Source organism: Varanus komodoensis, unplaced genomic scaffold (genome assembly GCF_004798865.1).
Source record: "Varanus komodoensis strain SLA01 unplaced genomic scaffold, ASM479886v1 scaffold10, whole genome shotgun sequence".
Taxonomy (NCBI): domain Eukaryota; kingdom Metazoa; phylum Chordata; class Lepidosauria; order Squamata; family Varanidae; genus Varanus; species Varanus komodoensis.
The window spans coordinates 13,326,078-13,347,648 of record NW_025335269.1 but is presented as its reverse complement, the minus strand read 5'-3'; the positions used below and the strand labels follow the sequence as shown (position 1 = coordinate 13,347,648).

The window sequence follows — 21,571 nt, the reverse complement described above, 5'->3', positions numbered from 1 at the left end:
ATGTAATACTATCTGACATATACTCTCTGAAATGATGCTTAAAAATAATGTAGCAGGAAGATTAGAGATGTACCATTTCTAGAATTTTTGAGCATGGAGACAGGAGGAAGAGGAATATTCTTGTTTTAATTATCTCTGATTCCCTGCATAGTTACTTTTTTATGCCTTACAACAAATATTGATCCAGTGTATGTTTTACTGATAGACATTTAGGGATGCTCCAAGTCATGCATGCAAATCATCATTATATCTTCATGTGGAAGAAAATTTGCATTCTTAAAGGTTTGAGTTTTGATGTATGGAGTTCTGTGTATTTGGCCTTGTTCTAATTATATGTTGTAGCAATCAATACAGTTTTGAAAGCCATGCATGAGAGAAACCCTAGGTTATCTAACCACTGCCACTATGTGTGTTGGAAAAACAAGTGGATTATCCCTCATGGTTCTCCTCTCATCCCTTATTTAAAATTTGAGAGATGGGTCTATGGAACTCACTGTCATTGTTTTAAGAGAGTGTCTAATTATATCACACTGTTAGGAAATGCTGCTTCATTTATATAATACTTTTAACTACTTCCATCAAAGTAAATCCTTTATACCTAAATGAAACTCAATTGCCACGTTTCTATGTGATTGATACCACCACCGGAAAACAAATTTAGGAAGCAATTCTGTAGACGCTAGACTGCATGTGAGAAGCCACAGGCATACTTTGAACTCCAAGAACTGAGGTAGGAAAAAGTACTCTGACCTTGAAGGGGCAGGGGGATATCCAGAATCCACCCCACCTCTGGCCACCAAGTTCTAGAGCACAATCTTAAAGAGGAAGAGGAGGTGTTCCAGTGGGCAGGTGGGGAAAAGACAGGAGAGGAGAACATATGAACCGTGCCATGGTCTTCTCATCCTCCTTTCCTCCTCTACCAAAACATGCTAGAAGTGTAGAAAAGACCATTTGGGAAAAGACTTGGGGGTAAGGACAAAGACGTGAAACTTGTTCCTCATCCCCTGTATAGGATGCATGCAAGCCTCTGAATGACCTCTATTGCCACAAGGTTTCTGAAAAATAACTATGGGAAGGAATGGAAATACTTATTTCCTGAAGAGAGAATGGTCAGTGGAACTCTCTTTTAAAAGCTGCACTTGCTTGCTTTGTTCCAAAAACTGCAGCTAGTTTCTGGTTTTCCACTAATTCCTGTTGTGCTAGGAGTGCATGCAGGATATTGCTCTTGAGTTTACTGGTAAATATTTTTAATTTTAATGATTATTTTATGAGCAAACCAAATATTAACTAATACATTTCTAAAGTAGCAAAATTACTTTAGATCTGTGTGGAGCACTTTAAAAAATCATATATTTTCCATCAGAAGGTTACGATGAGAGACTTCTGTTCTATTGCATGGCCACTTTGCCCCCATGACTTCAACATTTGTGGAAATGTTGTATCTCCAAATTCCACTCCAGATTTAAGGAGCCTTATTTTGTAAAAGGTGAAAAGGATCTTTGGGAAATTCTATGATCCTATTGGGTTTTGCCTGTCCTATATTTTAAAAATATTAACATAGGAACATACTAATAAGCTTTTAGCAATTTTGATATACTTATTTTAAATACAGGGTACAGTCCTATCAAACATAAGCAGTATTAAAACCCAGCAGTATTAAAACCCATAAATATGAGACATGCTACCTAATCCGATGCATCTCATTTCTGATTTCCACTGAATTGTTTTACAATCTATTATGATCTGATTGTTGTTCTGTTAGAAAGTAGCCTGATCATGTTTATTGAAGGTGTTACTTAAATATACATATGTTTTTATAATTATGTACTTCTTTTGGCTGCATTTCCAGATCTAATTCAATACCATTCTAAAGACATCATTAGACTTACAAATGCAGTATGCAAATTACATGGTTGTTTCATTTTTATAAAATGTATATTCTTTTAATACTGTGCTTTTATACTATGCTTTAGTTTAGCATTCCCAACCTGGTGCCTTCCAGATGTGCTGGAGTACATCTCTCATAATCCCCAGCCAATGTAGCCAAGATGTAACCAAACACATGTGGAGGGGAAGGTGCATTAGGAGGAAGAAACCTATTTTTGTCTCTGGGCCATATTATCCCACCAACCCAGTAAATGCGCTGGATAATGGCAGGTGAAAAGCATCTTTGAAAAGCATCAAGGGAAAACCTGGCATCTTTAGCACTACTGAGTGTCAAAAATGTCAGATTTAGTTTGCTTGCAAGCTAATTGTGGCCAGTTTAGGATTCCATATAGTTGCAGACACCATATTTTTCTTTAAAAAGTATTAACTGCCTTACAATATTACTGGAGGGCACATCAGAGGTATAAAAAACATGGCCACTGACATCCCTATTGTTACACATACCTTCTCTAGACCATAAGTTAGTGTGATGTTCAAATGTAGTTATCCATTGAGTGTTGTAATATAAATTTTAATAGTAGTTCTAGTTGAAATAGTGGGCTCTCATTCAAGTCTTCAATAGATGTGCATCAATAAAGCCCTACTATGAGTATTAAGATGCACTTTATGAAATTAATGTAAAATAATGCAAACATTTAATATGGGCACTCTCAGTTTTTACCATGTAGCTTAATTTTGTTCTCTTGAATCAGTTAGCCAATTCCTCAGAATGCATCTTACACACTATTTTGCATATTCCCAATTTTATTCTTGTGTAGCATCTTTCAGCTGTAATTAAATGTGTAGAAAAGGTCCTGGTTTCAGATCATGAATGTGAAAGAGCTATAGGGAATCTAAATTGATAGAACTTCTATAGTAGTTTTGGCCTGAGGCATCCTTAACATTTCCTTAAGGAACCACATAGTGAACCGAGAGAAAAATGTTTATTTCCTGCCTTGTTCCTTAATTTCAAATTCTTTTTTTCTGCAGCAGACTCATTCTGACATGTCATTTTTTTCTGCATATTTTTACTTAATTGCACTGATATTTTCAGTTCCTCACTTCAGGTTGGATCTGGAGAAAAGTATGCCTAAAAGTACTTGTAAGATCATACTACCCAACACTCACTGGAACTCTCTTTGCCTGGTGCTGTTATAACCTGAAGAAATGGACAAGCTTCTTGAAGGACTGAAATCTACTACTTAGTTTTGCAATCACTGTCCATCTTGATTTGTGAAATTGATCATAGATAGGCTTGGTATCTGATCCTCCCAATTATTGAATGCCTGTAAGGATTGAAGGAAGCAGAGGTGAAGAAAACAAACTCATTGAAGAACCACAAACTTAGATCCTGTGATTTTGGTTAACTACAGTGTCAAAAATTGTCATTTGTGGCAATGGTGCAAGAGTGCAACCCTGTTGATTTCTGCAGATCTCTCAGCAGTCTTTGCTACTATTGAGAATGATATCCACCTGGATTGTTTTTCTGGGTTGGGTTTAGAAGGTACAAGTATTCATGTGGTTCCAAACCCTCCTGGAGTACTAGTCATATGGTCTTAACCCTCTTGAAGTAACAGTCTCAGAAGTGGAGTTGGCAGGCTTTTTTTTCTGCTATGCCCATCCTCCCAACCGTGGGAGTATTGCAAGGCTCTATCTTGTCTCCTGTGTTGTTTAAATCCACATGAAACTGTTGAAGGAAGTCTTCCAAAGATTTTGACTAAAGCGTCATGTCATCATTATGTTGTTGGTATGCAATTTTACATTTTGTTTCCATATGCATGTCTCAGGGAGGCTTTGGAACTCTTGAATCAATGTCTAGAGGCTATTTTGGAATAGAGGAGAGTGAAGATACTGAGACTTAACCCTGACAAGATGGAAATACTATGGGTTGGGCAACAGACTACTCCAGATGCAGATTTATAGTTGGTTTTAAAAGCCAAGTATATAGTCTGTGAGTTCTCCCAGATATTGGCTTTGGTGTCCAGGTTAACCCACTGTGGCCCTCTCTAGAGAGGACAGACCTTCCCTTGATTATCCATGCTCTAGTGACAGTGAAGCTGGACTACTGCAGTGTGCTGTACATAGGGCTTAGGATCCAGAAACCAGCTGGTATAGAACAGTGGTTTTTAACCACTGGTCTGCAAACTGGTACTGGTCTGTGGGAGATTTTTTGCTGGTCCACAGGTGGGCTGTATCGCACTTGCTGCCGACTGGCTGGAGCTGGCTGTGCTCCATCACCTCTTCCTTGGTTGACATTGTGTTTGTGGAGGTATGCCAGTGCCACCAGAGGGGCCAGTGGGGGCGGGGAGACAACTTGGTGGGAGATGTCTGGGAACTACGCTGCACTAATTTCGGTATTTTGTTCTTTTGTTGGCTTTTTTTTGTTGCTCGGTTTCTGGAGGATTTTCATTTTTTTGGAATTGTGTTTGGAAACTAATACACAGAATACTGTATTATGTGCATGGTGATTTTTGTTTCTGCCTCAGCGGTCCTGGAGGCAGTTTCCCTGTTTTTGCTGGTCCCCACCTGAGGAAAGGTTGAAAAACACTGGTATAGAATATAGCTGCTCAAGAGGTAGATCTTGTCTCCTATGATGGCATATAAGCCTACAGAGTGCGAACTGCACTAATTACCAGTGCAATTTCTGCATTCAGTTTAAAGTGGTGACTTTGACCTTTAAAGCCTTGAATAGCTTGAGACAAAATTACTTGAAGGACTTCACTTACATCAGTCTACCTGCAATTTATCAGCAACAGGGGTCCTTCTCACTTGTCAATCGTTGAGGGCATTTAAAATGGCAAGTATGGAGGAGGAGACCTTTTCACAGTGGCTCCACTTGCTGTGGGTTGCAGCTGGGGATTTCTTAGGCCATATCACTTTTAGAGAAGTCATGAACACTTGCTTGTTTTCTCTGGGCTTCTGCTGTTTATGATTGATTGGACTGTTCGGGTTAGGAGCAGCAATTGTGGTTTAGATTTCAGTTTTATCTATTCCAGATGTTTTGTTGTTGCTATGTGTTCATGGGTTGTTGTTGTTGTTTTGCTATTTTGTCATTGTGCAGGTGTTTACTGTATAGGATTTATTTTTGTAAGCTGCCTTGGGAGGACTATTGACCTGAAATGTTTTAAACATATAAATTTGTGAGGAATTCCCCTTCCTTCTCTGTCTTTCTGGTTAGAGCCCACCCAATTCAGTAGGGCCTGTGAGTCATGGAAAAGTCTTTTCTAGGGTGGTGCTGTGGACTGGTGAAGGGAGAAAGGTTCTATATTGGATTTTCTTTGGATCCAAAACATTACTTGGGGCTTAATTATAAAATATGAATATATTTAAAAATGAACACTTGTCATGATGGGTTGATTTAACAGAGTGATTTAAACAACAATAAGATACCATTGGAACTAAGCTTCCTAACTGTACACTAAAGAGTTTCTAAACAAAACCCAAATAGTAAGTGGATGGATCCATTAAAATGTGCTGGTGTAGCAGTTTGATGTGAAGCAGGAGGACTCATCGACTTACATCATTTTTTCTTTAAAGGATAACACGTTATTTCAAATATGGCATATGATGTCTTTAAAGATGGAACTGGCTACTACAACTTTTTATTTATTGTTTTTGTATGCCACCCCATAGCCCAAGGGCTATTTGGGCAGCTTACAAGGTCAAATTCCCAACAGTGCCTGGTAGCTCATAGGACTATTAAGAGTCCCAGGTCTAAGGTCCTGTGACCTTGGGAGTTGGGACTTTGAAGGCTGAGGCACTTTCCTTCAGCCATTGAAGAAAATACTCCCCCCCAGCATTTCATATAAACAGCTGAAAACAGTCATCTAGATAACATACATGCTGTCTGGATTTGTTACCAACGTATTTGCAGGTGCTATTATGCAAGGAGATTGGATTTTATCTTGGTTTTTACTTAGTTTTTATTCTGTTTCAAACTTACATTTTTATATTATGTTTTACTGTATTACTCTGTTTTATGGCCTTAAGGGTTGTCTTGTAAACTGCCCAGTCAACTTTGGTTAATAGGTAGTATAAAAAGCATTCATTCATTCATTCATTCACTCATTCACTCACTCACTCACTCAATAAGAGGCCTGGCATATTTTGATGACTATTCCAAAGTTTTCAGGCCCATTTTTTGTGACAGACAGTATTATACAAATACTTCTCTATTGAAAGTCAAATTTCAATACTGATTATCATCCTAGAACTTGTTTCAGTTTGTTGGGTGAAATCTTGAACTCACTGATCTTGAAATGACATATGGTGCTAATTCATTTTCAGTCAGGTTTACAAAATAGTCTTGCCTTTATAGACTGAAAATTGTTTTCTTTGAGGTTTTTTAAAGAACACAATTAGATTAAAAACCTTAAGGGTTTGGGGTAACATACTGATCTTTGCTGTTGTTGAAGGTCTCTGGCAAAGAAGCCAGTTGTCCTGCTAACGTGCTAAAGGGATGACTCTGAAAGCTGTTCAGTAAAGACCAAATAGCTGAGTGTAAAAATAGGCTCTGACTGAATCTTTACTCTTCTAAGCAGAAGATCAGCAAAATCAAGAAGCAGAAGCCCTTATTCATCAAGACATTCAAGATCTCGCAGTAGACACAGATTATCAAGATCCAGAAGTCGGCAGTCAAGTATTTCTCCTAGTACTCTGACTCTAAAAAGTAGCTTGGCTGCAGAGCTGAACAAGAACAAAAAAGCTAGAGCAGCAGAGGCAGCCAAAGCTAATGCAAAAGCTTCAAACACCTCTACACCTACCAAGGGAAGCACTGAGACAGGGGTGTCTGCATTGCAAGCAAACAATGTAAAGGAACTGAAGAAGTTAAAAACTGAACATACACCTTCCCCTTCAGGTGGTGCAGCCTTGAAAAATGATAAGACAAAGACAAAAGTTTCTGTTCAGGAAACGAAGGGGGAAAACAATTTGATTGTAGAGAAAGCTGGTAAGCAAAAAGTTGCAGCGGTGAAGGAGACTAAATCAACTCCTGTGAAACCACCTACACAACCTGTTGTAGTGAAAGAGAAAAGCAAGCCCCACCCACCAAGTGCAGCACCCAAGGAAAAGGATCGCAGTGTTGCACTAGTAACTTCTACGCTGCCACCCCTACCTTTTCCTCCTATGCTGCCTGAAGATAAAGATACGGATAGGTGAGTGAGATACTGTTATTTAAGCTGCATTTTCTATGGAAGTGTGTTTGTGTATGTTTTAAAGATACAAAGTATATCTTGCTGAAGTGTGAATATGGTTTGATACACTGTATGTGGGGAAAAATAACCTGATGGTTGCAGTTCCAAATGTAGATGCTTCCAGATGAGATTGTGCAATCTCCCTGCCTCATTCACAGAGTTTTACAGGGGATCCAGATGATTTTTTTCCATTTGTAACAATCCTATCTTTTCCAGTTAAACAGTTAAAATCCTATAGCTGTGGCTGATAACTTAAAATTAGCACAATTCTTTTCCCTTCACCCATTCCATTTACCTTATCAGTGGACTGCAGTAGAAGCTTTCTCTCCAGTGCCTCTTTCTGCTGGCCCTGGCTGTCCATTCCTGGCCATTTCTTTCTCTTACCCCTATCTTTTATGCCACCTGCTCCTCTCTTGACATTTGCAGGAGATAGTTACTTACCAAAACCTTGGTATATTTGGAAACAGATTCCCAATGAATTCAGTGAAGCTTACACCAGCTTATGTAGCATCAAAGCCTGAAAGTTTCCACCTTCACCTGTCACAAGCTGTGTATGGGAGGGGAAAAGGGAAGAAATCTTGACTAGTTTCTACTCCCCACTAATTCTTCAACAGTTGTTGTCTTTGTAAAGAAGCCATTTGTGGTTTGCTGGGGAAACAGCTACCTTCAGGACAGTTGCTAAGGGAGCAAACTACAAATGGCTTTGGTGCAAAGGTAGTTGCCTATTGAATACTATTGAATACTGGTTGAGTTGATGTGAGGGTTGTGGTATGAAGGTGCAGTGTTGGGTTAGGATTTATCATGAACATAAGCATAGTTACAACAAGGTTGTCTTCCATAGTCTAATTTTGAGTAAATAGTATTAGGATTGGGCTCTAATCAAATATGTTGTAAACCACAGATACAGAGTGATTGGATGGGTTAGAAATATCCCAAGTATCAATCAATCAGTCTGGGTCTTACTGGATCCCTGGCTGCCTTCCAGTTTAACACATGCCTTTGCTTCCACAAATACTATGCAGCCTGATAGATGAATTGACTTGTGTGTGTTTTATAATAGAGCTTGTAGTGTGTTCAGTACTGGTGTGGGTGGGCAGATTGATGCCAGACATTTATATGAATACGAATATGAATATCTTGCAGTAGTTTATTTTCACTTCCACAAGAACATAGTATATGCATAGGATAGATATACTAGATATCTCTATCCACTAGTATATCTAGCATAATGTGTGTGTCATGATCGCATCCATCAGTGACCACCATGCTAAATGAATTCATGGTTAAAAGTTTGGGAACAACTGCTTGGAAAAATGATATGGTCCTCTTGTGTTTATCCAAAGAACCATCTAAAATGAATTATTGCAAACATATGAAATTACATATTGCTGCTTTACTCAGTTGGCAGCCAGTGAAATGAAAAAAGGTAACTGTCAGCAGAAGAGTTCAATGGAACTTTTATAGATAGAGAACTTCTCTTTTCTTATTCTTATTAAAATGACTGGAAGGGAATTAATCTACCTCAGCTCAAGGGTGTATGCAAATTTTATCTAGTTTTTGGATGTGTCTGAAGTATCAGGGGATCTGTGGATCTTCATTTCCATATCCTCTCATATGTCTGCTGCCATACTCCCAGCATACCTCCTCTCTGCTTTCTCCAGCATTGGAGAGATTCTAGATACGGAGTTTCTGCATATTCAGGAAGGATGTCCTCCTGTGAAAATAAGTCTCTCTACACTTGGAGGGTGAGATCTTGTCAGTTTTATAGTCTAGTGACCTAAGATTGCTGTCTAATATCTTATGTATGGGTACTTCAGAAGTAAGTCCCATTGTGTTAAGTGGAGCTTAATAACTAGCAAATGTGTATAGGATTGCAGATTAATTTCAATTTTGATGTATAAAATATAATTGTTATAAAAATAATTTCCAGTGGTGACTCTTCATGAAAGAATTAATGCAGGTGAAAGCTGGAGTTTAATTCAAAAGCATTCAATATAAGGATCAATTCACAAATATTGGTTTTTTTCCTGTGTATAGATAAGAAACTTGTACTGTTCGATTTGTGAATTGCTGGAGTATGCACTGATCAGGCAATATTTTAACCTCAGAATTTCTGAGTGTAGTATTAATTTACAAAATTTTCATGTACATAGGAATGTGCAATTGCTTATTCCTTGATCTGTTGTTCAAAATGTAAATCCAGACAAGGTTTAGCTACAGAAAAGTGAAAAAACATTATACTGACTTGGATCTCAAGTCAGCCAGATTTTCAAATATGAAGATACCAAAAAACTATTTATATTTTTCTAGTTTGCAAAGTAGCATTTCTGTGAAAGCAGTTAAAAAAGAAGTGGAGAAGAAATTACGCCACTTGCTTGCAGACCTACCACTGCCACCTGAGTTACCTGGAGGAGATGATGTAACCAGGAGCCCTGATGAGAAGAAGACACCAATACAGGCACATCATAAAAAAAGACCGAAGTACGTGTCAGTTTTTTTCATAATAATATTACTGATGTGAAATAAACATTGTACCTAAAAACCACTATTTCCTGCATTGAGTACAAGAGAAATTAATTACTTTTGATAGGATTCTGTTACAGTTGTATTTAGTATTCTGCTTGAATGAACAAATAAGAGAACTAAAACTGAAGTATATCAACCCAGTTTGTGATTCCATGTATTCTTTTAACAGATAGGTTCTAGCTAAATTGGCACATTGTAAAGCAACTTCCCTAATGGGATGCCTTCTAGATAGTTGGCTGCAATTCCCAATAACTTGCTAGTAGGAGGATGCTGGGGGTTGTAAACCCTCGGATAGAGGAGCATGATTGGAGAAGACTGTTTTAAAGGGCCAATGGAAGCGATCCCTATGCTTCATTTAAGTTTTTCCTTTGTTGTACCATTCCTTTCTCTTTGTCTTCCACCTAGAAGTATAGTAGCTGTTCCTCCTTGTAGCCATCCTCTTTACTTCCTTCAGGGATGGCTCATGGAAAGGACCTCCGTAGATGACCTAAGGATCTGGGTAGGTTTATATGGGAGAAGATATCATAGTTAGAATAGGTATGAAGCATGGGACATCAGCAATATGCACCAGTGGTGATGAGATTCAAAAACTTATTGAGATAAATTTGGTACTGGTGGATAACCCTTTCACTTTTTCTTTGCCAAGATTACGTCTACACAAAGAAAGCAGCCTAAACTGTCTTAATTTAGGTGTACCTAGGAAACAAACCATCTACATACCACATTAAAAACTTGTTTTTGAAAGCCTCTCAGGGTGGGGCAGGTATGATAAGAAACTCAGCATGCTTGGGTTTAAAGCCCCCAAGTCTTTGTGAAACCACTTGCATGGTTCTTTGGATATTTATTGTCCCATAACTGGAAATGTGCAACAGTATTTCTGATACAATGTTTGGAAGGGAAAAGATGTGAACATAATGGTTTGATTTAGTGTCTTTAATACTGAGAAAGTAAATGGTCATTTGTAATACTACATAAACAAATAGCTTCCCCACCCTACTTCCTGAGCATGGTGTGATATATTCAGGGTGTCCATAAAGTCCATGTGCAGCTTAAAATATCTGTAACTTTGTAACAACATGTGGTAGAAACAATATGTAAAAAGCAAAAGAAAGAAGAAGCACTTAAAGTTTTTATTGTTCTTGTTAATTTTCAACATGGCCACCATCATTACTAATACAAAGGGTAATGCAATTCTGTAGTTCTTGGAAAACATTTTCAAACTGATTTTCAGTAATGCCAGCAATCACATCAGTTACCCTAGCTTGCAAGTCTTCTACAGATTGAGATTTGGTTGAATAAACATTAATTTTCACATGTCCCCATAAAAAGAAATCTAATGGAGTCAAAGCTAATGGAGTCAAACATGTGGCCTACCAGACTGTAGCTTATCATTGACAGAACCTGTTTCTTTAATTTTTTTCATCCACTTGGATATGGAATTCCTGTGTGGCACTTCTTTCTTGTACTGGGTTCTAAACCTTTGGACAGCGGTGGTAGATTTTAGTTCGGCCAACCAAAGAATACAGTTTACTTTCTCTTCTAGTGAACCCATGGGTCAACAGTAATTCAGAAAAATAAGGAATTTTTAAATTTCAAGCAATTGTTAAACATATTGTATGAATAAATGATGAATAAAATGATGAATAAAATTTCTAAAGATTAAAAAAAAACTTGATACATCATGCTTTCTATTCCTTTTTACAGACTGTTTTTATCACATGTAGTTACAAAGTTACAGGTATTTTAAATTGCACATGGACTTTATGGACACCCTGTACATATATATTATATATATATCCATCCATCCATCTCTTGGTACTCATATGCAGATTTGACCTTTTTTTAAAAAAACTGCATTAAAACTCCAAAACTATATTAGCTGGAAGGTAACTGTAAATAACAGCAAATGGTAATGGTTATCACTAGTCTGAAATTAAATGTTGGAGCTGTTTAACAGATGAAAGTATATTTTTAGCACACTTTCTAAAGGAAAAAATAATGTGCACCTATAAAATATAATTCCACTGTTTTATTAGAATATGTGGACCGCGCCATGGTGAAACAAAGCAAAAGGAAATTGACTGGGGGAAACGTTGTGTGGACAAATTTGATATTATTGGCATTATTGGAGAAGGCACTTATGGGCAAGTTTACAAAGCAAGAGATAAAGATACAGGTAAGTTTTCAAGAATGTGATTCACATAGAGCTAAAATTAAATGTGATTGCCTGCTGTGCAAACAAACATAGCTTTGTAAAGGTAGTGTACATATAGTATGCAGTAAGTCTGCATATATGTCCTTGACTGTCTTGAACTGAGTATTTGCTGTCAAACAACTGTAGGCATTGGCTCCTCAGAATCGAACTCCAATGCATAAAGGATGTTATGGGTCCATAACAATGTTATGGGTCTAGGCACCTGAGTAAAAGAAGTTGGATAGATCTGTTTGAAATTTATAATAGGTGAAATGGGAATGTGTGCAGAGATACTAATGCTAAAATCAGTCAGTGAGTGCTGGAATGTATCTTGTGCTACTGGTTGTGGTCATTGATAAAAACTGGATTTGACAGACCACAAAACTAGTGTTTTGAATACAGGTTTTAAACTTGGATTCAGACCTTTACTTTGTGATTTAGAAAACAGTCCAATGAATCTCAAACTGTTTTGGAAACTGATAAGGCAGCCAGTCTCAGTTTGAACATCCAAACCTTTGTGTATCCCATTGACTGTCATTGAAAATGGGCAGTATATTTGCTGTACAGCGTAATTGGATGAAATCTGTAAGTATAGCAGCCCCATGTGAAAGGATGAAATACACCAGACAAATATGCATGGGGGGTTTGTGCTAGATGCCTCCTATACATATTCCATTGAAGTGACCATAACTGTTAATAGAGAATTCCATAGATCAGCTATGTGAAGAAGTACTTTTTACTTCTTCTGAATCTTACACCATTCATCTTTGTGGTGTGACTGCAGATTCTAGTATTATCCACTTAATCCACACCATGCATAATTTTGTAATTGTCATGTTTCCCTTTACTCACCTTTCTTTTTAAGCTAAACAGTTCCAGATGTTGTGACCTTTCCTCATGAGGGAGTTGCTCCAGTCTCTTGATTACTTCATCATCCCTGCCTGAAAGCATCAGGATTTGATAGCCCTGGAAAAATTAGCCATCATGATTGAAAGCTAGACTTGTCAGGCACAAAACTAACTACTATCCTTCTTCCTACTTTGGTGTTATCCTTATATGGAGAGTTGGGGGAGAAATGTATTCATTTTTACAGAAATACTTTCTGAGTCTCTGACAGTCTGAACTTCAGGAGAATTCAGATCCAGTCCACTTTGTGGGAAACCAGTTTCAGTTTGGGCATTATTTCAAATCTTTCTGAATCAATCTGATTTTGCTTGAGTTTTGGTCTAAATCAATGCATACTCCTGATTTTAAATATTCAACATGTTACTTGCACAGGGTTTTACTTCTAATAGGTGTACCTGGGTCTAACATGCATAGCCCCAAAGCAACTCTCCTCAGCTATTGCATAAAGATAAGTGGGAAAAAGCAAACAGCTTTTGAATTGGGTCTCTAGGGACAGTGTTCATGCAGAAACTTTTATGTGGATCAGGTGTTCTGGATTATATCCTGAATAGTGTTTTGCAGCAAAGACTGCTATCATGCATACTAAAAGGAAAACGTTGATAAAGCAATAAGAACATTTTAACTTGTAATTTTATTTGCATAGTTGGAACTGTTGATATTGAAACTGTGTGTTGAACATTCCTAGTTTCATTTTCTGTGCAAAAAATGAAAAGGTTGGGGAGTTAGAAATGACTTGTTATTCTTACAGTGTTACTGCACAAAGAAACTACAGAAATTATAAATGCTTAAATCAAATGAGATCATTATAAGATAAAAAATACTGTCTTCCAGGGGAAATGGTGGCGCTAAAGAAAGTACGGTTAGATAATGAGAAAGAAGGATTTCCAATTACAGCAATTCGAGAAATAAAGATTCTTCGACAACTTAATCACCAAAGTATAATCAACATGAAGGAAATAGTAACAGATAAGGAAGATGCTTTAGATTTCAAGAAGGATAAAGGTATGTGCCTAAATAGTCATATTGATTTTCATGATACTTACTCTGAGAGAAATATTGATAATTTTGAAAATGCATTATAATGTAATGCAATGTACCTTATATGTAGACATAACACCTTTTAAAAGGAAATGGAATAAGCCTTTATTTGCTCTAATTCTGTTCTGATTCTGGTAGCATTAGTAGGATATTAACATCCTATTTACCAACCAGCTGCAGCTATTTCACTGTGTTTGTCCTTTTAAAATATTATATGTTTTAATAGGATATTTTTATACCAGCTTTCTCACCTATAAAGACTTCCAAGGAAATCGGTAAATACAAATATGAGGAATCAAATAAAATGATTTAGAATGAGAGCACAATAGAGCACAATAAAACAGCAGAATAACAAAATCTTGGATCAGGTTGTAGTGTTTGGAAATGATACATATCTTTATGAAGAAATGTTGGCTGCATTATGTCATTAACCTTAGCTATATGACGAAATAAATCCAACTATATCAAAGCTGAAAATATGCTTGACAAAATAGTAATATTTGCATTTCCACTAACATTGACATTGTCTTCTGTATTTGGGGCAGTCTTTTTTGTTTTGACAGTCGTTGTCTTACTGTTAAGAATTACATGAATTTAGACCAGAGCAGGCAATGCTACGATACCATTCAGTAGTTTGAAAGCTTCTCTTAATATCTGTGGGGAAGCTTTAGGTCAGGTGGACAATCTTTTTAACTCTGAGGATTACATCTGGTGGCAGATGGGTAGCCAGGGTTCCATGTGTGAAAGGAGGCAAAATGTATGTGTGTGTATTATGGAGGAGCATGAAGTATGTGTCTCTGCTCCCAGCCCACTGAACTCTAGGGATTTCCAGAGGAGGCAGGGGAATGTGGAGTGGAGGTTAAAGCTTACCCCATCCCCAGTGATTGCTGTTCAGATTGCTGTTTCTCTGCTGCTACTAGCAGTGATCCTGGAATCCAGAGAACCATTTTTTTTCTTCCTGCACACCAGTAGATTGTTGGAAAAAGCAGAAGGGGGCCTCCCATCTTTGGGGACTGCACAAGGAGTGGCCAGGTGCTGCAAGTTTCACTATATATATATAGTTATTTCTTATACAGTGTTTTGCTTCTTGTCATCTTTTTATAAGAGGAAGGCTGTCATTCTTAAGATGCTTTGAGCTTGCTGTGGCAACTGGTCTCTAATAAGAGAACTTAAATTGCCATAATTCGGGCAGTTTCCTATGCTTGGTTGTGAGAAACTTTTGTGTATTCATGCTTTGTTGTTGTTAGTTGCGAAGTTGTGTCTGATCTATCGCGACCCCATCGACAACATTCCTGCAGGCCTTCCTTTCCTCCACCATCCCCCGGAGTCCACTTAAGCTCACGCCTACTACTTCAGTGACTCCATCTATTCACCTCATTCTCTGCCGTCCCCTTCTTCTTTTGCCATCTATTGTTTCCAGCATTAGACTCTTCTCCAGGGAGTCCTTCCTTCTCATTAGGTGGCCAGAGTATCTGAGCTTCATCTTCTGGAAGTATCTGGCCTTCTAAAGAGCAGTCAGGGTTGATCTCCTCTAGGACTGACTGGTTTGATCACCTTGCAGTCTAAGGGACTCGCAGGAGTCTTCTCCAGCACAATTCAAAGGCCTCAATTCTTCGGCGCTCAGCCTTCCTTATAGTCCAACTTTCACAGCCATACATTGCAACTGGGAAAACCATAGCCTTGACTATACGCACTTTTGTTGGCAGGGTGATGTCTCTGCTTTTTAGTATGTTGTCTAGATTTGCCATAGCTTTCCTTCCCAGGAGCAAGCGTCTTTTAATTTCTTGCTGCAGTCCCTGTCTCCTGTGATCTTGGAGCCCAGGAAAATAAAATCCGTCACTACCTCCATTTCATCCCCTTCTATTTGCCAGGAAGTGATAGGACTGGATGCCATAGTCTTAGTTTTCCTAATGTTGAGTTTCAAGCCAACTTTTGCACTCTCCTCCTCATCAAGAGGCTCTTTAGTTCCTCTTCACTTTCTGCCATTAGAGTGGTATCATCTGCATATCTGAGGTAGTTGGAATTAAGATTGCCGGGAGGAATATTGTTGATATTTCTCCCTGCAATCTTAATTCCAACTTGTGATTCATCTAGTCCCACCTTTTTCAAGATGTGTTCTGCATATAAGTTAAATAGGCAGGATGACAGTATACAGCCTTGCTGAACTCCTTTCTCAATTTTGAACCAATCAGTGGTTCTGTGTCCAGTTCTCACTGTTGCTTCTTGACCCGCATATAGGTTTCTCAAGAGACAGATAAGATGGTCTGGTACTCCCATCTCTTTAAGAACTTGCTACAATTTGTTGTGATCCACACAGTCAAAGGCTTTCGCATAGTCAATGAAGCAGAAGCAGATGTTTTTCTGGAACTCCCTAGTTTTCTCCATGATCCAGCGTATGTTGGCAATTTGATCTCTAGTTCCTCTGCCTCTTCGTAATCCTGCCTGTACTTCTGGTAGTTCTCGGTCCACATACTGCTGGAGCCTAGCTTGTAGGATTTCGAGCATCACTTTGCTAGCATGTGAAATGAGTGCAATGGTGCAGGAGTTTGAACATTCTTTGGCAATCCATGCTTGACAAGTAAATATCCTTAAGTAGTCCTTATGTACAACATGCAAAGAGTAAATTATGTCAACAGTGATCTTGGATTTCCACAAATGAGAATACAAATGCTGGTGTTCTCTGGAACTTACATAATAATGTAGTTATGTATAACAGTGGGTCATCTTAGTTTAGTAGCCTTAGAGTATGATTGGTATTAAGACATGTATTTTGCATGTGCAGTCTTTTGGCTGTCTGCCATATGTAGTCTTGGCTGATGGCTTTCCTCTCAAAGGGAGGAGGGATATGGACTAAGAAATTGACAAGATGAGACTGCATTGTGGTTAGTTTGTGCAGTTGGCAGGGACCACTTGCCTAGCTGTTGCTTGAAAAGTAGCAGAGAAAAAGTGGAAAAAATAGGGGCACCAAAATGGGGGAGCAATATCTTCTATTAGCCATGTAATCCTTTTGATTTGAAGTGTTGAACTGATAGTTCACAGTGCTCTCTACCCTTTCAACATTTCCCTGAGTGCCCAGCAACTCCAGGAAGGTGAACTTTTACCTTGCTTGCTTAGGGTGGGGGGCTTTTCAAAGCATTTGTTGTTGCAGTTCCTGTGGTTCCCTGACAGTTCTAAAAACTCTCTTTCTTCCTGTCTCATGCACACACATTTTTAAATGTACTTCTCAGCAATTAAATTTGATTATCCCCCTTTCTGTGACGCACGCACGCACACACGCACTCATGCACAGAGAGAGAGACAGAGAGAGACAGACTATAATTTAATTGCTGAGAAATACATGGAAAAATGTTCTCTTGCAGTAAGGTTCTGCTTGAGCATTGGTGAAGGGTCAGTCTTTTGCAGCAGCATGGTTGAGATTTGGAAGAGTGGCAGGAGTTTTTGCTCTTCATGCTGGGTGGCTCGCTAGCCAATCCCTGCACCCTTTCGTAAAGTGGCTCTTCCTAGTTTAGATGACATCGCAACCCATAGTGGTCTGAGCAACCACTAGAACAAGCCATGAAACAAACCAAAGGTGGTTTATTCTTAAAAGTAAGCCACCCTGTAGTAAGTGGCCTGAGTTTGGATGATACAATGGCTGATCATGATTAGCCACCTGCAATGGTTGTTGTGTCTTGTGAACCAGACAATTCTCTTGCATTTCCTTGATGTTTGTAGTGCTATACAATGTTGAAAATAACTCACAAAAATTTATTTATTTATTTATTTATTGGATTTATAAACCGCACCCAATAGGTCCGCACAGGGCTCCCTGCGTGGTGTTACTAGCCTTGCAACTTTTTATTAACCAGCTACAAGACTGATACTTTGCTTCCATACTGGATGTGAAGGAGGGGAAGCTCCCAGCTTCATAGCATGCTAGAAAAACAGACAGACAAATAAAACCACTCATGCTATGAAACCTTTTTACAAAGCAGAGGGGTGGTACAATCTTCTCCCCATTCCTCAGCCCTCTGTATTTCTTGAATGGTATGGAAGAAGGGCTTTCCTTCATCTGCTGTTAATGCAGCAACCATTTGGGCTTAGTGATGGAGCACCCCATCTCTACCTTGTCTGCTCTGTCATTCTCTGTCATAAAATTCCTACTTGCCAAAGGCAACCAGGCAAGTTGTTAAATGAAAGACTAGTGTAGGGTTCTGATAGCCATCATGAATGGGTTATTATCAGATTGTAATGGAGACTTTCTGAATTGTTAGTTGAGAAACAGCATGAGGATTAGAAGTATATTGTGAACGAGAGCAAGATGATGGTGGTCAGCATCTTTGCCTAGGTCATAATACTTTGCTTAGGTCATAGCCCATGTTTGTGATTTTCGGGGCCAAAGAGACATTTATGCAATTATAATTTATGTTGGCTATAATAGTCTGAATTGATAGATCCATGTTGGTGAATTGGGGTGGCAATGGTGGTGGTGGACAGAAGGTTGCAATAGATAAGCTCCTCAAACTCTGTCTTTTTCATTTGACCAAAATGGTTTTCAAGGTTTTAATCACCTGTGCTGTGGTATGATGGGTACTTTTATCTATGGCCTCTTTGGTAGGTAGTGGTTAGGTAGGTTAATTAGGATAATTTTGTTCAAGGTTATTACCTTTTCAAACAGCTACTTCAGAAGCATTGTCTGGAAAGCACTGAAGCACTGCATTAAAGAATTGTGGATTGAGTGTAATCAGTTTTTAGCCCTATCAACCCATACAATGAATCTTGAAGGAGATACTAATGTTACTGTCTCCTGCAGGTTTCTTAAGGTAGTCTGTGACTTTAAAGGATTTTGAATATTTGTCTTATAAAACAGATCAAATCAGAACATAGTCCTGATGAATTTTCTTGTTTGAGTAGTAAGTTTCTTCTTTCCACCATCAAGTTCTGTGGTGTTGCAGCAAGCCTGTAGTATGGAAAGTTCCTCTGACAGCAGTTGTATAACCATCAAAGAGCACTTCACTTCAGAGTTTTTTTTACTATTCTCATTGTAGATAATTCGCTTCAGTTAAATCTCTCAAAACTAATGAGAAGTCTGTTAGGGATCAGCAGATGCAGTGTAACTGAAGATTGGATAGTAATTTAAGAAGGGTATTTCTCTCAGATCAGCTTTTAGTGTGAACATAAGTGGATATAATTAAAGGAGGTAAAAAATCATCTCTGTGTAGTTGGACAGACTTACATGTGGAGTGCATGACAATATATCTTTGCAAGAAAATTAGGGAAACCTTTCATCTCTATAGAACAGCGACTATATTGAAGATAACTCCAGGAAGCAGTTAATTTAAGTCTTTTACTGGCATCCCATATTTGTATTGGTTTGATTATGAATTTGCATTTGATTACAATAACCATAGACCTTCGAATTATCTGCAATTTCCCATTGGACTTTGAACAAGATGCAAGGGTAGTAATATTTTCTTCCTATCAAGGGCACTTAGTGAGTGCTAAAGTTATAGATATGTTAAAAAGCTGTACAGAAATGAAGTAGGGAACTAAAGTTGCTTTTGGGTTGGGTTGGGTTGGTTGAGAGTTGAGCTAAACACATTTTGAAGGTATCTATTAGAACTGAAATAATCCTCTTCAATGATAAATGCTGATGCTGGATATCATAGAAACATGTAGTTTAGAGTTACATGCATGAGCTGCAGTAGGCTTCTGTTTTGCATAGAAAGGAAGGAACTGTAGAAGTTCTGCTTCGTGGTTGCAGAAAACTGCATTTTTCTTGTATTTATCTGAGAAATGCAAAATGCTGTGCAATTGATATATACTTTGGAGGCTGAAAAATTGGAATGAAAATAGGTAAAATAATTTGGGACATAATTCTACATTTTATTTAAGTCTAAGCTTCAAGGGGGCCAGGAAAGAGAATTAAAACACACTGATTCCCCCCCCCCCCAAAAAAAAAAGCTTTCAAATTCCTTTTGCTGGCCATATGGAAGGAGAGTGGGAGTGCAGAAGGTTTTTTCATTCCCATTCATGTTATGCAAAACTGTGGTTTAGTGGGACTTGTGAATGTGGCCAGGGAAACTTGATATGTATATTTATAGCAGTGTTATCTGAAGCTGGCATACCAACTTGATCCTGCTCCCAAACTTGATGGGAAGTGATTTGTAACATAAGCTGGCTATGCAATTTAAGTTTCTGGGATAACATGAGAGTGGATCTATAAGAATGGATATTAATTATGAGCAATAGATGGTCATAGTCAAACTGGAGAGGAGATGTGGCGCACAAATATTTATTTATTTATTTATTTATTTATTTATTTATTTAAAGTATTTATATGCCGTCCTGTCGCGAAAGCCTCAGGATGGCTCACGTATTGTTCACAAATATGAACAATTAGATATATATGTAAATTAATATAAACAGTCAGGAAAAATAATGCATCAGTATTGTTCTTGATATGTTCATTTTATTCATCCCATCCTTTGCAAAAAATGCCTTAGAAAAGTTAAAATAATAATACAATACAACAATAATTAAAACGTTAGGTAATAAGCACAACATGAAACAACCACTTTCAAAAATCTAAAGAAAAGGAGGAAAGGAAGAAAAAAAAGGAAAAGAAAGAAAATGCGACTGTGATCAGATCTTTAAAACATCTACAATCCTTAATTATTAAAATGATGGCTAAATAAAAAGGTCTTTACCTGGTGCTGGAAAGAGTAAAGAGTCCGCACCAGGCAGACCTCTCCAGGGAGCAAATTCCATAGTCTTACGCTGTGAGTGAGGTGCGTTATCTCTGCAAATATTAATAGACCATTCTAGGGGTGGCTTGAATTATAGTTCTTCCTTTTTTAAAAATTCCTTTTATTTGGTGGGGTGGGGGGATTTTTATCTGGCACATGGACCTTAGAATCCTTAGTATGGCTATTCAGTTCTTAACTTTCTCTGGACTTGAGAAAGTTAAAACAAATCACAATATGAAATCACAGGTTTTCTTGGAAATGGGTGTTGAAGATGACTTGGCATTCACCCTTGAAATATAAAATGATGTCCTAAATGTCATTCCAACATTCTTTCATCTTATTTTCAATACAGATACTGTATTGTAGTATCTTTTGCATTTTTTCCCTTTAACACTCATGAAAATGGGTGTAGAGGGAAAGGTGGTCCTTGAACTTGAAAGCAGTGGTTAGAGGATTGAACTGGGACTAATGACATCTGGCTTTGAGCCCCACTTCACCATGAAGCTCTCTGGATGAATTTGGACAGGTCACTTAGCCTAACCTGCTTCATAAGGTTGTTGTGAGGATAAAATGGAGAAGAGGAATAGTATAATGTATGCACCTTGGGCTTTTTGGAGAAAAAGAATGATTGTAAATAATCATTTACTAGAATGAATAAATGTAGAATGGGCAGGGCTGTGGTTCTAGGGGAATTACAGAAGTCAGAGCTATGCAAATTGGGTTCTTAATACTTTCTGGGAAAGAGAAGGAAGATATGGGCTCAGGAAACAAAAATTGCAATGTCAAGCAAGGAAGAAACTCACAGAAGTTTCCCTGGCTTTGTGTGGAATGTAGAGATTAATTGATGTGCATAGGTCACATGATAAAAGTGCATGGCAGGGCAGAATGTGGGGTCTCTCAGGCTTATATGCTAAGCAGCCTGCCAGCAGTAGTAGAATATATCTGAATTGTGTTCAACAAGCAACATTCATTTTAGTGAATCAACTAGTTTGCACACCACAACAACCATGTAGTTTGCTATAATGAGCTTTTGTGTTTTCTCAACCTGGTGCATCTGCGTA

The 21,571-nt window shown here is 38.1% G+C and overlaps 1 protein-coding gene across 1 annotated transcript in view; it reads left to right on the top strand.

The window, feature by feature from the left end:
• Positions 1-21,571, top strand: part of CDK13 (cyclin dependent kinase 13) — a 46,983-nt gene that overhangs the window by 5,737 nt on the left and 19,675 nt on the right. The window contains exons 2-5 of the mRNA XM_044419125.1: positions 6,468-7,079; positions 9,429-9,599; positions 11,681-11,820; positions 13,576-13,746. Coding sequence (XP_044275060.1) covers positions 6,468-7,079; positions 9,429-9,599; positions 11,681-11,820; positions 13,576-13,746 — 1,094 coding nt within the window. The remainder of the gene's footprint in view (positions 1-6,467; positions 7,080-9,428; positions 9,600-11,680; positions 11,821-13,575; positions 13,747-21,571) is intronic.